This window comes from Phytophthora cinnamomi (genome assembly GCF_018691715.1).
Source record: "Phytophthora cinnamomi strain GKB4 chromosome Unknown Contig100, whole genome shotgun sequence".
Taxonomy (NCBI): Eukaryota; Oomycota; class Peronosporomycetes; order Peronosporales; family Peronosporaceae; genus Phytophthora; species Phytophthora cinnamomi.
Window position 1 is genome coordinate 244,195 of NW_027151033.1, and position 14,769 is coordinate 258,963.

Consider the following 14,769-nt stretch of genomic DNA (forward strand, 5'->3'; position numbering starts at 1 on the left):
GGTTCTGGAGACCTTGGATGCTTCGGAAGACGAGGTGCTGCGTCGGCCAGATGGCCCGTCGTCTCCTTCCTCACCGAGTTCGTCGCAGGAAGTCGAGCCTTCGGATGCTACCGAGGAGCTGACTTCCGACTCAGCTGGATCTCTCGCCGCGGCAGGACAGCCCTCGCCGACTCTTGCTCCGGTTCCCGTCAACCAGGAGGACGAGGAGCTGAAGGACAAGCCGCCGGCTCCTTCACTGGCCGTCGCGACTGGTGCTCCCACCGCCGCGGCCCAAGTCTCGAGCGCGCCGTCGTCTCCCCCGGCTCCCAGCGGCACCAAGCGCGCTCGACCTGCTTCTCCTCGCGTGGTGTCCAAGAAGGCTCGGTCTTCTAAGCTAGCTGCCGTGACGTCGCCAGCCAAGCCAGCGGCTAAGTCAGCAACCACGTCGACGTCAAAGTTGCAGCTAAGTCAGCGGCTAAGCCGACTGGCGAGGTGACCGCCAAGTCAGCGGCCAAGGCGACGGCCAAATCAGCGGCCACGGCGACAGCCAAGGTGACCGCCAAGTCAGCGGCCAAGACGACAGCCAAGTCAGCGACTAAGGCAGCTAGGCCCCATTCGGCCGCTACGTCGGCCAAACCCCAGCGTCCATTCAAGTCAGCTGCCTCCACGCCAGTAGTACCGTCAGCTGTGGTCGGGTCTGTGCCAGCTACCAACTCAGCTAGCGGGTCGGGTGCGTCGGACATGCCGCTCCCTGAGGTGCTGGCGCTGCCGCTCGCTACCCTGCGGGTCCGGGCGGCTCAAGCCGTGGCTCGTGAGAACCGAGTTTCCGCTCAGATGAAGCTTTGGTGGGATCCGTCATTCTTCCATCATGGCTCGACCCGGTGTTGGAATAAGATCCTCCGTCAGTGCGGGGTCAACATCATGATGGAGAGAGTCGACGCCAAGCTATGCGTTCGTCCGCCGTCTTCGTCGCCCGAGGGCATTGCCGCCTTCCTCGACGTGGCGTCGACCCGGCATTCTTGTCAGCTGTTGCGGTCCAAGCTCAGCGATACCGCGTTCATCCTGTCGCCGGATTTGCTGCGTCGAGTTCGATCCCGGAATTTTACACTCAAGTCAGCTCCGCCTGTCGAGATAGCCGCCGAGTGCTGACGCAAGTGTCGGGGTGAGCGGCTTGACTTCGTGAAGGTATTCATTGCGCTCTGCGAGCGCATGCACTGGCTCGTGGACTCATGCGTCGTTCTGGGTCTACACCTCGACCTGTACCTGGGCCGCCCCATCGCTGAGTTCGCTCTGTGCTTCCAGCTGTGGCAGCAGTATAGCCACGAGCGAAAACGCTGTGGTGACGCCCTGCGCCCCATTCTCGCCGAGCTGTATGGGACACTGCACAAGGCGGCCGTAGCTTTCGACGCCACGGGCTCCCGACTTGGATCTCAAGCTTTACTTCGACCCTTCTGTCCCGTTCGCGCCCCCGGCCAATCTCCCCTGTTTTCAAGAGAAGCCTGACCGGGCGCTTGAGTCCGTCGCCATAGACCAAGAAGAGCCTTAGCGTGCTTGGTGGCTCCGCGATCCGGCTACGAATCATAAACAATGCGTGATTCCTGCCACTGAATCAGGGGTTTCCGGTGTTCGCCTCAGCTGACTTCGCCGCGGAGCCGGTTCGGCGGACTACTGTCGAGGACGTGGACTCAGCAGAGTCGGCTTCACCTGTCTGCTCCCCGAACGCGCCGAGTCCAGCCAATCGCGGGGAGGTCGTCATCTTCGACAACGTTCTCGACGACTCCGACAGTGACCATGATGCCACGGGCGATACCGGCGCCCTCGTAGTCTTGTGATTCCTTCTAATAGCCCAGCTGAGCGGTAGTCTAGTAGCTAGTAACGTATATGAACTCAGCTGAGTCCGTACCCCAGTCATTTCTTCCAATATACATCGTGCAATTTCAATAGTAGCTTATCCATTCCGCCGAGCCTGTTTATCACTCGGCGGTGGTCAACATGTGGTGCAGTAACATAGTCCTCGTCTGCAACCTGAACCATTTGCAGACGGTTTTCACGCTTCTTGTTCCGCAACTAATCAAACAGCAGGCCTCCGCACGACAGATTTGCAAGGGATTCCCACGTCAGTTCGTCATAGCCGACCCACTTAACTCTAAACAACCGCTGAGCTCGGCTGGTACACGTCGATGTGGGCATTTCGTCATCTAATATAGCCTCCAATTCGAATCTTTCCGAGTTCTCGCCGAGTTCAAAGCTGTCTTCGGGAAGTAGTTCTTCATCGAAATCATAACATTGGTCCTCGCTGAGTTCATCGATCAGCGGGACTGACGGCCGTTGTCCTAGGTCAGTGACTTGCTTCAGACAAGACAAATGGACTACCGGGTAAAACCGGTAGCCGCTCTTGTCTGGCAACTCGAGCTCGTAGGCAAACTCCTCGACCTTTCTCTTCACTCTGAACGGCCCATGCCAGCGGTGGGCCAGTTTCTTCTTCCGACCCGGCTTCACTCGCTCCATAAACAACCAGACTTAGTCTCCGGCCTTAAACAATTAAGAGGCGGACTCAGGGATCTCTGCAGTTTCCTCAGCAGCCTCTCCAGCTGACTCCGCCGAGTTAGGGACGGCTTTCATTTCCTTCCCTCTGGGTCGAGCGTTATGTTCTTTAGCTCGGTGAGCTTTTTCGGCCAGCTGGTATTCCTTGGCGAGCTGAAGGGCAATTTATCGTTGTCGATTGGCTTCTCGGCGCCACTGGGTGGCCTCCGCCGAGTTGGCCGAGCCCTTCCTTATTGTCGACGTCATCGCTTTGAGAGTCGACTGGGTGTCCCAACCATGTACGACGTAAAATGGAGTCTCTCGCCGAGTTGAGTCTCGTGGGTTGTTGATAGCGTGCACCATCTTCTCAGCGATGTCGCCCCAGTCAGCTTGAAGTGGGTTCGACATAATCCCGTATAGTCTGGATCATCGTCTTGACTGAGCGCTCTTGTTGGCCACTGGCTTGCGGTCTGTAACTCAGCGTGGCTCGGGATCTCGACTGCATTAACTCGGCGAACGCCTGGAACACTTCACTCATAAACCGAGGGTCTCGGTCGTGTCGGATGAGGGAAGGTGCCCCAAACCTCCGGAACACGCATTCGTCAAAGGCCTTGGCTACATCTAATGCTGCTGTCTCACTCATCGCCTTGGCGATGACATAACCTGTGAAGTGATCTTGGAAGAGCAGCAGCGCGGTGGTGCCTCGCTGAGTTAGTGGGAGTGGAATCACGAAATCCATTGACACCATTTGGAACGGGAACTCGGATGCCACGCTGCCAGGTGAGTACCCTCTCAGCTGAGGTTTGCTCTTACTGGTACTGCAGTCCTCGCAGGATTGGACATGTTTGACCACATCCGCGTACAGTCCGACCCAGTAGAACTCGGTTTTCACTCTGTGGAAGGTTCGCACAATACTTTGGTGCCCTCCTTCGATCGAGTTGTGACAATTGTGGAGTATCTCGTCGATCATGTCGTCGGCGCTACCAGTCGGAGAGCAAGGTCCGCTGAGTCAGCCTCAGTAATACGTCTCCGTCGACCTTGGTAGTACAGCAGGCCATCCTCGCTGAGTACGAAATTATCGGCGAGTTTGCCCGCGTTCTGGGCTCGGCGATGTGTGAGCTCGTCGAGTTCTCCTCGTAGAAATGTCTTCAAATCGGCACACTTCAGCTCCTTGTCCTGGGCCTTCGAAATGCGTCGACGCCGTTCCGCCTGCACCACAGCCGGGCCACTGTCAGCTGAGGCCGGCACGCGGTCTTCATCGACTTCAACTTCCGCGTGGCCTTCAACTCGGCGGATCCGCGGAGGGGCTTTTCCCGATTCGTATTCATTGTTCCCGCCTTCTGGACTCAGCGTGGGGGGCGTTTCTGCTTGCTTCTTCCGCCGCGGCCGACATCTAGTTGTATCTGGTTCGACATCGTGTTCAAAGTGGACTCGGCGAGATTGGTTCCTTGTCATTACCGCCATCTCGGCTTTTGACTCCACCGAGTCAGCTTCAGCGTACAGGCCTTCCGCTATTTGATTCAGGACCTTGAGCTCGGCTTTTCGCTCACTGCTGAGTACTACTCGGCCTGATCGAGTTTCTAGGGATTCCGTTGCCAGAGCGTCGGCGGCCGCGTTATAGTGCCGCACTACATGCAAGTAGCGAACTGAGCTCAGTTGACTGGTCAACTTCTTATGGCGCGCTAACTCCATTTGCAACGTCTCCTTCTTGCACGCGATCACCCCCATTGATTGCTGGATTGCAAGCCGTGAGTCGCCTACAATGATCAAGTCGGCGATTCCTCGAGACAGTGCCGCCATGGCTCCATTGTTCATGCCAATGTACTCGGCGATATTCACTGTAGTCGACGGAAGGTACGCACTCGCAGCGATTTCAATGTCCCACGCCGCTAAGCCTGCCGTAGCCTCCATTCCTCGCCGTCTTCGCCGAGCCGTCAAACGATAAGACGTGCCCTTCAAAGGTCGAGGGTACGTGAGCATATAGCAACTCCGGGTCGAGTCGAACCGTAGCCGAGTTCTTGGACGGCGGGGCAAGGTGACTCAGCGACTCGTCGAGACCGTTATGAGGTGTGACAGTCGCTTGTAGCACTGAGCGAAGTCAGCGTTCTTCTCCCTGACTCGCTTGATCTTTAGGCGATACAGAGACAGTAAGACCGCAAAGCGTACTGCCCTCCCATATAACGACTTCGATTGGAAGACCCACTCCAGGGTAGAGAATCTCGTGTAGACATGGAGGGTCTTTCCGGCGTGGAGAGTATGACAAATTTTCAGTAGGTGCAGCAAAGCCAACACTTCCTTCTCGGCGGAATGATAGCCGAGTTCATTCTCCTTAAACCGGTTGTAATAGTTCAGAGCACCGAGGAACGCCTGCATTCCCTTCTTTTGACTTTGGGAACGGCAACTTGGCGATCGCTGCCATTTTGGCTGGGTTGGCTCTGATTCCACTCAGCGAGACTTCGTGAGAATGGATGTCGACTGCCGGTTGGACAAATATGCTCTTGGTGAAGCTGATGCTGATTCTGTACTCAGCGAACCGAGTCAGCAATCGATTTTGAGTCTCCAGGCACTCGTCGAAAGTCGTTCCCCCGAAACAGATGTCATCAACAAAAGACCGCCGTTGGAAAACCGGAGTCAGCGCAGATTTGTCTGACCCACCCGTGCAGAACATATCTCCGTCCAGTCCGTTGATTAGGTCTTGTAGTGGGTCCGACTCGGCGGAGGCTTGTAGATCGGCCTCAAACTTTGGCATCGAACTCAGCGATCCGGATGATTGTCCCGAGTTCACGCTTGACCTATGCTGTCGCTGAGTTGCAGTAGCTGCTTCAGCTCGGCGGATGCGTTCCGCATGTGCATTCTACCCGCTTCGGGGTTGTACAAATCCCCAGAGCGCGTTGTCGATGACTCGCTGGTATATCATGGGCGCATCTTTCAATCCGAATGGCATTCGGAGCCACTCAAAATGCCCCAAGGCACAGACAAAAGCTGAGATCTCGCGAGCATAACTGCCCAGTACCAGCTTGCTGCATCAAGCGAGCAAAACCACAGGTAGCTCCCAACTCGGTGAGCAAGTCGTCGACCAAAGGCATCGCATATTCAATCAACACCGTGGTGGCGTTGACCATTTTATAGTCAATGCACAGCCTTACGTCGACACCATTCTTCTTCAGGACGATCACAATGGGCGAAGCCCATGGATTCTTCGAGAACGCGATGAGCCCAGCTGTGAGCAGCCCCTACTACAATTCGTATAATTTCTTAAGGTGCTTCAACGGGACTCGGCGAGCTCGCTGTTTAATGGGCTGGTGTCCTTGCACGTCAATGTCGCAGATCGCCCCATACGCCGGAGGTGGTAGAGCATTGCCGCTGGCTATCATGATACCTTCATGGGACCTGAGTGTAGCGATTAGCCCCTCTCGCTGACTCGCCGAGTGGGCTGTGCACACCACGTTCTTTCCCTCATAATCCAAAGTCGTCGGTGCCGAGTCAGTGCGATCCGGCAGGAACGCCAGCTCGTGTGCGTAGTCAATCAAATCTATCTCAGTTCCGGTGGTTTCGAACTCAGCGGATTCGTCAGCCGAGTCGACCATCACGGCGATCAACTCGCTCTCACACCGCACCATGGCTGCGGCAAAGCGTAAGCGTAAATCCTCGGCGGGGTCATCGGCTAGTGAGTCATCGCTAACTTCAATCTCACCTTAATTCTGTGCATTCATGGTCATCGCCCCAGGCGACGCATCAGCATTCCCTCCCAGCCTGTCGTTCAAAGCACCGGTGGATCGTAGCGACTGACGCGGCCAAGTATCTTCAGCGTCAGCGTCGTGGACCCGGCTTTTCCCGCGGAGAGCGTCTGTCACCCAAGCCGACTCAGCGGGGGACTCAGCACTCACCCCCTGGACCACTGGCGCCATCGTCGCTTGAAACTCAGCGGCCTCGGCGCTGTGTCCTCCTGTCTGCGTCAGTTCCGCTGGCTCGGCGAGTTTGTTTCCGGTATCTACCAGAGCCAGTCGTTCAAGTAGTTCGTGTCTTTGGGCGCAAGTCAACTCGGCTAGCTCGCCATCGCCGTGCCTCGGGCTTCGCTTGAGCACCTTTGTTGGGGTCCGATATGGTTTCGTTTCCACGGCAGGTGGTTGTTTAGCCAGCCAGTCGTCGTACGGGCGCTGTTCCTTCCTCAACTTCCTCAACAAGGACTTGTCGATCGCAGTCTCGTTTGCGAGAACTTGCCAATCGCGATATTTAGCCGAGTTCAAACGCACAAACCCATCATCGGTGGCAATTCTCCGTGCAACATCCAGAGGACCACTGAAAAGTGAGCGGGGCACCACACCAGCCTCTCGCTCACATTTGTCAGATGGGCTTTGGTTGGTTTGTTCCGCGAGCCATGAACAACCGTAGGTATCCAATCACTTGTCCGTCGTATCCACAACTCATGGGTGTCGAAACTCGGCTGTCTGCGTCTCAAGGCGAACTCAGCGACCTGCCTTGGCTGAATACTCATTGACTCGGCTGGGCCGCCGCTCCCTCGGCTCTCGTAAGGCGACTCATCCAACTCGGCGGCCCGCGACTTCAGCAGTGGTATAACCACTTCGTCCGGCAATTTCGCGGTCGAGTTGAACAGATCCAACCGCACACAAGTTGGGATCATAACCTCCGTCCCGAGAATTAGATCGACACCAGCATAGTGCGGCATAATCCATACTTCGAACTCGTAGACCAATTGCCAGCCGAGAGTCACTTTTACCATTGCTCGAGCTGTCGTACTCAGCTTGCCCTTGTTGACGCCTTGCACATTAATCTACTTATCGTTGCTCGCAATGCGTTTTAACCGTACTCTGTTCGCGAAGGACACAGTGATCGCCGAGACATTTGCTACAGTATCAAGCAGAATCTGAGTCCGCTTGGCGTTCACCGCACCCATCACTAGGCGCGCATGCGCACTCGGCGATCGTGCTTCATCGCCGACCACCACCCCATGCGCTCACCAGAGTGCAGTCTCATCGTCGTGGCGTGGTCTGGTTCGTTTGTACTCAGCTGCGTCTCCTTCACCATACTCGTAATAGCTCGGCAGCCTTCCTCTGTGTCGCCGAGTTCATTGTTCCAATCAAATTCACATTCATGTCCGTCGGTTTCACACTCCAATTCATCAGCTTCTCCACATATCATCTCGGGCCGTCGTGCTTTGCCGACGAAAGCAAACACGAAGTTCGCTTCGACCTCCGGCTCAGCTGACTGTGGCAGCCCGATGTTATCCAACCCAGTCGGAGTTAGCGGTCCACCTAGTTTAAATCCTTCGGCTCATAGATATCGTGGAGGTTGGCGGCCACCGCTGACTTGTTTACTGAGGTGCGGACGAACTTGGTGAGCTTCTCGAGCCGCTGGAACATCTCGCAACGACCCACCTCGTGGACTTGCTTGAAGAATTTGCATCGCCTGGGGCAGAAGTGCGCCGAGTGACTATTGCTCCCGCACGCTGCGCACGGGCCATAGCGAGGACGTTCGTTGAACTCGCCTCGGCGATCTCGGCGGTCGTAACTCCGTCTGTCGCGGGTATCATCTCGGCGATCCCAACGTTGGCGCTCCGCTGACCCCTCTCGGCGCCGTGGACGTTGCCGCTCACCCGACTCTTCTCGACGAGCTGGGCGATCACCCCTGCGTCGCTCCGCCGAGTTGCCTCGACCTGTGGACTGGTCACTCACGGCTCCAGCGTCTACGTGATCTTGGCTTTTGTCGGAGTCAGCATCGCTGAAGCTGCTGTAGCCACCGTCGCTGCTCGACGACTCATATCCGCTGCCTCGCCGACTCGACTGGCGCGAGTTGGAGCGGGTACAGCAAGTCCATGACTTCGTCGTCACCGCAGTTGAGCAGGAACTGCTCAACGTGGTCGGCCGCATCCGCACCGCCCTTCTCGTAGTGGATCTTGGCGGTGCGGGCGTATCCGTTGAGTCGGATGAGGAAGTCGCAAATCGGCTCATTCTCTTTGCGTGTAGCCGAGTAGTATCCGGTCCGCACGGACTGGTCGAACTGAGAGCAGTAATAGTCGCGAAACGCTCCGCTGAGTAGGTTCCAACGCTGTTGAGTCTTCTTAGGCAGCTGGCGATACGAGCTATTAGCCGCTCGACCGAGACTCAGCGAGAATGGCTCGCACCACGAGTTTTGGGGTTGGTAAGTCCCTTTCATCTCGTTGATGAAGCGTTTCAACCACTGCAAGGACGCGCCTGAACGGTATTGCTTGCCCTCGAACTCGGCGATCTTGTCGAGCGAGAGGTGAGGGCGCACTTCCAGACACCTGGAGTCAGCTTGTTCCTCGCCGTCATAACTGAGTCGGGGGATTTACGCCTTCACCGACTCATCGGGATCACCCTTATCATTCCACGGGTCCTCGCCGAGTTCCGCTTCATCGCCGGGGTCGTACAGGTGGTCATAGCGACCACGACCCGGTTTGCCCTTCTTCGGGGTCAACATATGGGAGTCCTCGAAGTACGGAGTTCCCACGGTCGACTGGAACTTCTCGGCTTTCTCGGTCTTCATCGTCTCCGGGGTCAGGGGCAGAGGGACTTTGCTTGGATCTTCACCGAAGTCGGCGATCCGCTTAGTAATTGTCTGCTTGGCTCCAGGAGCCCGCTCCAAACCGAACTCAGCGGGCAGCCGGCGTTTCCACTGAGTCAGCTCACTCCCAGCTCGGCGAACATCCCAGTCGGATAACATCAAGCTGTTGGGCCTGCTTGTGCAGCGATGTCCCATCGCCTTCAGCAGCAGCGCCGTGTCCTCGACGAGTTGGTCCAGATTGGTGCTGTTGATTGGCTGAGTCAGCTCGGGCTCCAGCACCGGCCACTTCGCCTGCGCCATCGCGACTGGCGCAAACATCACCATCCACTCACTGTGGACTCTCATCTCCTCGCCGAGTCGGCTGAGCACTCGGCGTGTCGGCGTTCCGGGTTGCTCTTGGAATAAGGGGCGGACGTTCCCCTTGGTCATCCCCTTGGTCAGGATCTTCGTCGTCTTGATCCGCACTTGCGTTCAACTCGGCGACGAGGCTGCGCCAACAGGGCGTGGATTTCCCATTCGACTCACCTGGAGCAACAACTCCTCCACCTCGCTGAGTAACTCAGTTGTCGACTTGACATATTCGTCGACTTCTTCCATCTCCTCATACACATCTTCATCTCCTTGGCCTCGAGCGTCCCCGGAAGTCAGCTGAGCTCACTGACTCCCGTTCCCCAAACCCGTGCCGTCCACCAAATGATGGACAACGGCGCGCGAGCGATTTTACGGGCCACCGAGAGCAAAGGATTCTCGGCTAGAAGTGTCACGGCACCCGGGCTATCCGGCGTACCGGCCCACAGACTCGGCGGGACTTGTCCTTGGCGCGCTCGGCGAGTTCCTTGCCCTTCCCGGGCCGACTTGTCTCTTGGCGCTACCTGTCAACACCCTACAAGCTATGCCTCTCGGGTGCTGACGGCAGACATAATCCAGCCCGCGCAGGGACTTACCGGACAGTGTACGCTTGTCTTGGACTTGGAAAATTCTGCTCTGTTTGTTTGTTATCTCTCCGAAGAGCCGCTAGGGCTCTAACCTACTTTTCCTTGTGTCCTATACAAATACCTAATGAAATGAAGGGGTTTCAGATCTCAACTGACCCCTCGCTGAGTCCCTATGTAACTATCTTGATATCTCGCTGACTTCATGACACAGTGAGTGTAACGGGGTTACACGCACAAGTGGCTACAAGCCACTTGTGATTTTAACAGATAGGATATCTGTTAAAAGTTTTAGATACTTCCTCACATTTGTGTAAGGCACACCAATGGATACATTGAAGTGGGCCTCCACAATGAGTGGTCCACACCTACCCAAAGATCCTATTGGTAGAAAGCAGCATCTTTCTACCAATTAGAGACGTGCATATTGGCGGGGCTCTGACAGCCAGCCGCTGCCAACCCCTTTCATAGATGATAAACAGTTTTAGCAGATTTAGGAGGAAGATCAATTTACAAACAATACAGTTCTCATTTTACCTTAAACTAGCTACTTGATGTTTTATTTGATTTATATTATACTTGTGGACTCAAGTATAATTAATTCAAATTATTAATAAACTCCTACGCTTCCTCATACACGTAGCGCGACGTGTAAGCAAAAGTAGCGAGTCAAGTTAGACCCACTACATCTGGTAGCACTTTGTAGTCCGTCCAACGACCGACTGCGTGACGTTCGTACAGTGTGTACGAACGCGGAGCCGAGAACCCCATGAGCGCGGAGGTGCCCATGGAGAGCTCCAATACGCCTGCAACGCATGTTGCACACGCTGACTGCCCCCACCTGTCAGATCCAGAGTGGGAGGCCCTCCATCAACTGTCAACAGTCATTGGGGAGGCGGCGATAGCTACGATGCTGCGTACGCTATCGCCGACGGAGCAACATGGTGTTGCTCTGGGGTTCATCATGAGGAGCAGCGCGATGCTGCTTCCTCAGCGACGGCGGCGCCGGGGACAACACCGCGTGCTCAGTCGTTGAAACTGAGCGTAAGCAAGTATGTGGGAAAAGAGGGCGAGCCTCTCCTCCGGTGGCTTGTCGAGCTCTACACAGCCATAGCGGCTCGACGTATCGTCGACCCGTTGTCAAAGGTTGCGTTCGCCATGTCATGTCTTGGCGGACGAGCGAAGAGTTGGGCGTACGGACGCCGACTCTCAGATCCTACGTACTTTAGCACGTACGAGATATTCAAAGAGGAGCTCAGACAAGCGTTTGAGCCCCCGCAAAATGCGTTCCGGTCGAGGGCGGAATTCCTCGACCTTCAGCAGGGTAAGCATGACGTTCATGCTTACGCGCAGCGTGCACGGTACTTGGTCTTGAACATCGTGACCAACCTGATAGACGAGGCGACTAAAGTCGTCATGTTTATGAAGGGACTGAGCGATGGGCCTGTGAAGACCTATCTCTTCCGAGAGTACCCGAGTACTCTCGAAGCTGCGATTGCTCTCGCAATGCAAGAAGAGTTTAGCCTGCGGCAGGCTAAACTCCATGCAAATGTACCGAGGCCGCAATCGCGCCCGGTAGCGAGGACGGGAGGTTCGGAACCAATGGACCTCTCGAACGCAACAACTGCTGGTTACCAGCAGCAGGGAGGCAACGTGCGATTCTTCCGTTGCGGAAGGATCGGTCACTTTGCACGGGAGTGCACAGCTCCCATGCCCCCTGGAGGTGGCCGTCGTGGCGATGCTAGGCATCGCCGCGGACCAACAAAAAACGTGAACATCCAGTAGGCGCGGGGCGCCCTACTGGTAATGCAGTCGCGCGTGCCGACATCGGGCACGCGACACTGAGGACTGCAGCCCCCAGTGAGACCAGCTCTCACTGCAAGAAACAAGATGACAGGCCGAACCTAGTCATCTTGAAGGTCTACTCGAAGAGAGCGAGTGACTCTCTTCGCGCTCTGGTAGATTCGGGCGCGTCGAACAACTTTGTTCGACTACGAAGCCTGCCGAGACTTGGCTTCGAGGAGGTAAATGTACCTCGAAGTCTTCTGGAGGTACGACTGGCAACAGGTGCCATCGTGAAGACCGAGAAGCGCGTCGTGAACGTGCGCTTCTCGTACAAACAACGAGTGTTTGTCGAACCCTTTATCGTCCTGGATCTGGACGATAAGCTGGGCTTGATACCGCGCGCCCGCGGACAGGGTCCGCCAGCGAACAACAGTCCACGGCCGGGCCTGGACCAGAAGAACAACTGTGCGGAGCCGGGCTCCGCACAACAAGAAGACGGCGCAAGCGGAGAACGCAGCGCAAGTCTCGGTCCGGGACCGAGACGCCACGAGAACAGTCTGCTGAGCAGACTGAGGCGGTGACGCCGGACGTCGAGACGCTAAGCGTCTTGACGCGCACCGATACTGGATTCCAGTATCGTGAAATGAAACTCGCTAATCCTCCGACGACGGCGTCGGAGTTGACTTCGCTTCCAGCCATGAGCTGGAAGCGCTTCATGCGCGACTTGCACGACGGACGCATCGAGCAGGTCTGCGTTCTTTCGGACAGCGAAAGAACGAAGAGCGAGAGCGAAGAGCTGAGGCAGCTCTTCATGGGAAGTACCACTGATAGTGAAGACACTCTCAGTGCGAAGACGAAGCGAGAACGCTTCGAGGAACAAGGTTGGGACTCGCTGAAGTCGAGTCCCTATTACGAATTGTTGAGGGAGTACAAAGACGTACTCCCGGAAGAGATTCCTGCGGAGCTTCCGCAGGAGAAAGGTATTCAGCACGAGATTGATCTCGTGCCGGGCACGAAGTACTGTGTCACGCGGCAGTGGCCACTGCCGCGAGAGCAAGTGAAAGCGATCGACGACTTCTTTGAAAGTCGTCGTAAAGCAGGACAAGTGCGGGAATCAAAGTCCCCGCACAGTGCTCCGACGTTCTGTGTCAAGAAGCCACAGGGCGGATGGCGCATCGTTCATGCGTATAATAAGCTGAACGATGCGACGGTACCGGCGCAGACGCCGATACCGCGAAAAGATGTTATCATCGATTCGATGGCCGAGAGCACCGTTTACAGTGCTCTCCACTTGCGAGATGGATTCTATCAAATCCTAATGCGTGAGAGGGATATCCCTGTCACGGCAGTGAGCACGCCAAGCGGCATGCTCTGGAAATGGCTAGTGATGCCGCAGGGGCTTAAGAACGCCCCTGCGACCTTCAACAGATGCGTGACGCACTTGTTGCGCTCGGTGCGCGACTTCGCACCGAGCTACATCGATGATGTGTTCATCCACAGCCGAGATGTGGACGGGAGACCGACGTAGAGATGCACAGGGTGCACCTCCGGAAACTACTTGAGCTTATGCGAAAGCATAAGCTCTACGCGAACCTGAAGAAGTGTATCTTCGGGGCGAGCGAGATACCCGTCCTCGGGTGTCTCGTAGGAAAGAATGGTGTTCGCCCTGACCCGGAAAAGGTCAGAGTGATCAATGTGTGGCCAACGCCTTCAAGTGTCAAGGAACTGAGACAGTTCCTTGGCTTGGTCACGTACTTGTGCAAGTACGTGGAGGATTACGCGGGCAAGATCCGCCCGCTGTCACAACTTCTTAAGAAAGAAGCTGTGTGGAATTGGACAACCGGTTGCCAAAAGGCATTCGATGCAGTCAAGCGGGGCTTGACTGAGGCGCCGATCTTGGCAGTGGCTGACCAAGATCGCCCATTTCACGTAGTGTGTGACGCATCCGATTTCGCGATCGGATGCGCGTTGATGCAGCACGATCACGAGGGCCGTGATCGTGTCGTCTACTACCAATCGCGTCAGCTGAAGCCAGCTGAGCGCAACTATCCGGTGCATGACAAGGAACTCCTTGCCATGAAATACGCACTCGCAAAGTTCCGAGTGGATTTACTTGGAAGTAGACCGTTTGTGGTCTACACCGACCATGCATCACTGCGCACTGCAGTGAAGTCGCCACACATATCACAAAGAATGGCGAGATGGCTCTCATTCTTTGCGGAGTATAACTTCCGGGTCGAATACAAACCCGGAAGATTGAATGTAGTGGCCGACGCGTTATCACGTCGGCCGGACTATGCAGAAGCTGTTGACGTCAATGCCATTGACGTCATGCGATCGAGCAAACCCACATCGTCCCTGTTGGATGATGTGAAGGCCGCGTACGCGCACGACGCGGACGCGAAGCTCTTGCTTGCCTATGGCACAGCGCCTTCTGACAAGTCCCGTCAGAAGCTGCCCAAGCACCTTCGAGCGCGTGCACACCGCTTTCGTGTGCACGACGGACTACTGCTTTACAATGCAGTCGACGACAACGCGGATCGCGTTGTCGTGCCGAATGACCATGACCTGCGACTCAGGATCATGTACGAATATCATGATGCCCCGACTGCGGGACATCTAGGACGTGAGAAGACATACGTCCTTCTCACGCGCGACTTCTACTGGCACCACCAGTATAAGTGGGTGCGCAAGTACATCCGTGCTTGCGAGGTATGCCAACGCGTAAAGCCTGAGCCATTCGCGCAGGCTCCGTTACAATCACTACCGACTCCGTCGGAGTGTTGGAAGTCCATGTCTTTGGACTTCATCTTTGGTCTTCCCCCGGACAGCGGAGGGAATACCGGTGTTGTGGTCTTCGTCGACCGCTTCAGCAAGATGGTACATCTTGCTGCGGTGCCGGCAGAGGTGACCGCGAAGCAGACGGCCCGTCTGTTCGTCGACATGGTGTTCAAACACCATGGCATGCCGACCGACATCGTGTCGGACAGAGACCCGCGCTTCACAG

General features: G+C 56.1%; 2 protein-coding genes across 2 annotated transcripts; one reads left to right on the forward strand and one right to left on the reverse strand.

Moving 5' to 3' along the window:
* Positions 1-13: 13 nt before the first annotated feature.
* On the forward strand, positions 14-475 carry IUM83_16558 (uncharacterized protein; the record flags this gene model as incomplete). Its single annotated transcript, XM_067941447.1, has 1 exon — positions 14-475. The coding sequence occupies one exon, from the start codon at positions 14-16 to the stop codon at positions 473-475; it is 462 nt and encodes a 153-aa protein (XP_067783224.1).
* Positions 476-8,829: 8,354 nt separating this feature from the next.
* IUM83_16559 (uncharacterized protein) lies at positions 8,830-9,204 on the reverse strand (the record flags this gene model as incomplete). Its single annotated transcript, XM_067941448.1, has 1 exon — positions 8,830-9,204. The coding sequence occupies one exon, from the start codon at positions 9,202-9,204 to the stop codon at positions 8,830-8,832; it is 375 nt and encodes a 124-aa protein (XP_067783281.1).
* Positions 9,205-14,769: the final 5,565 nt, after the last annotated feature.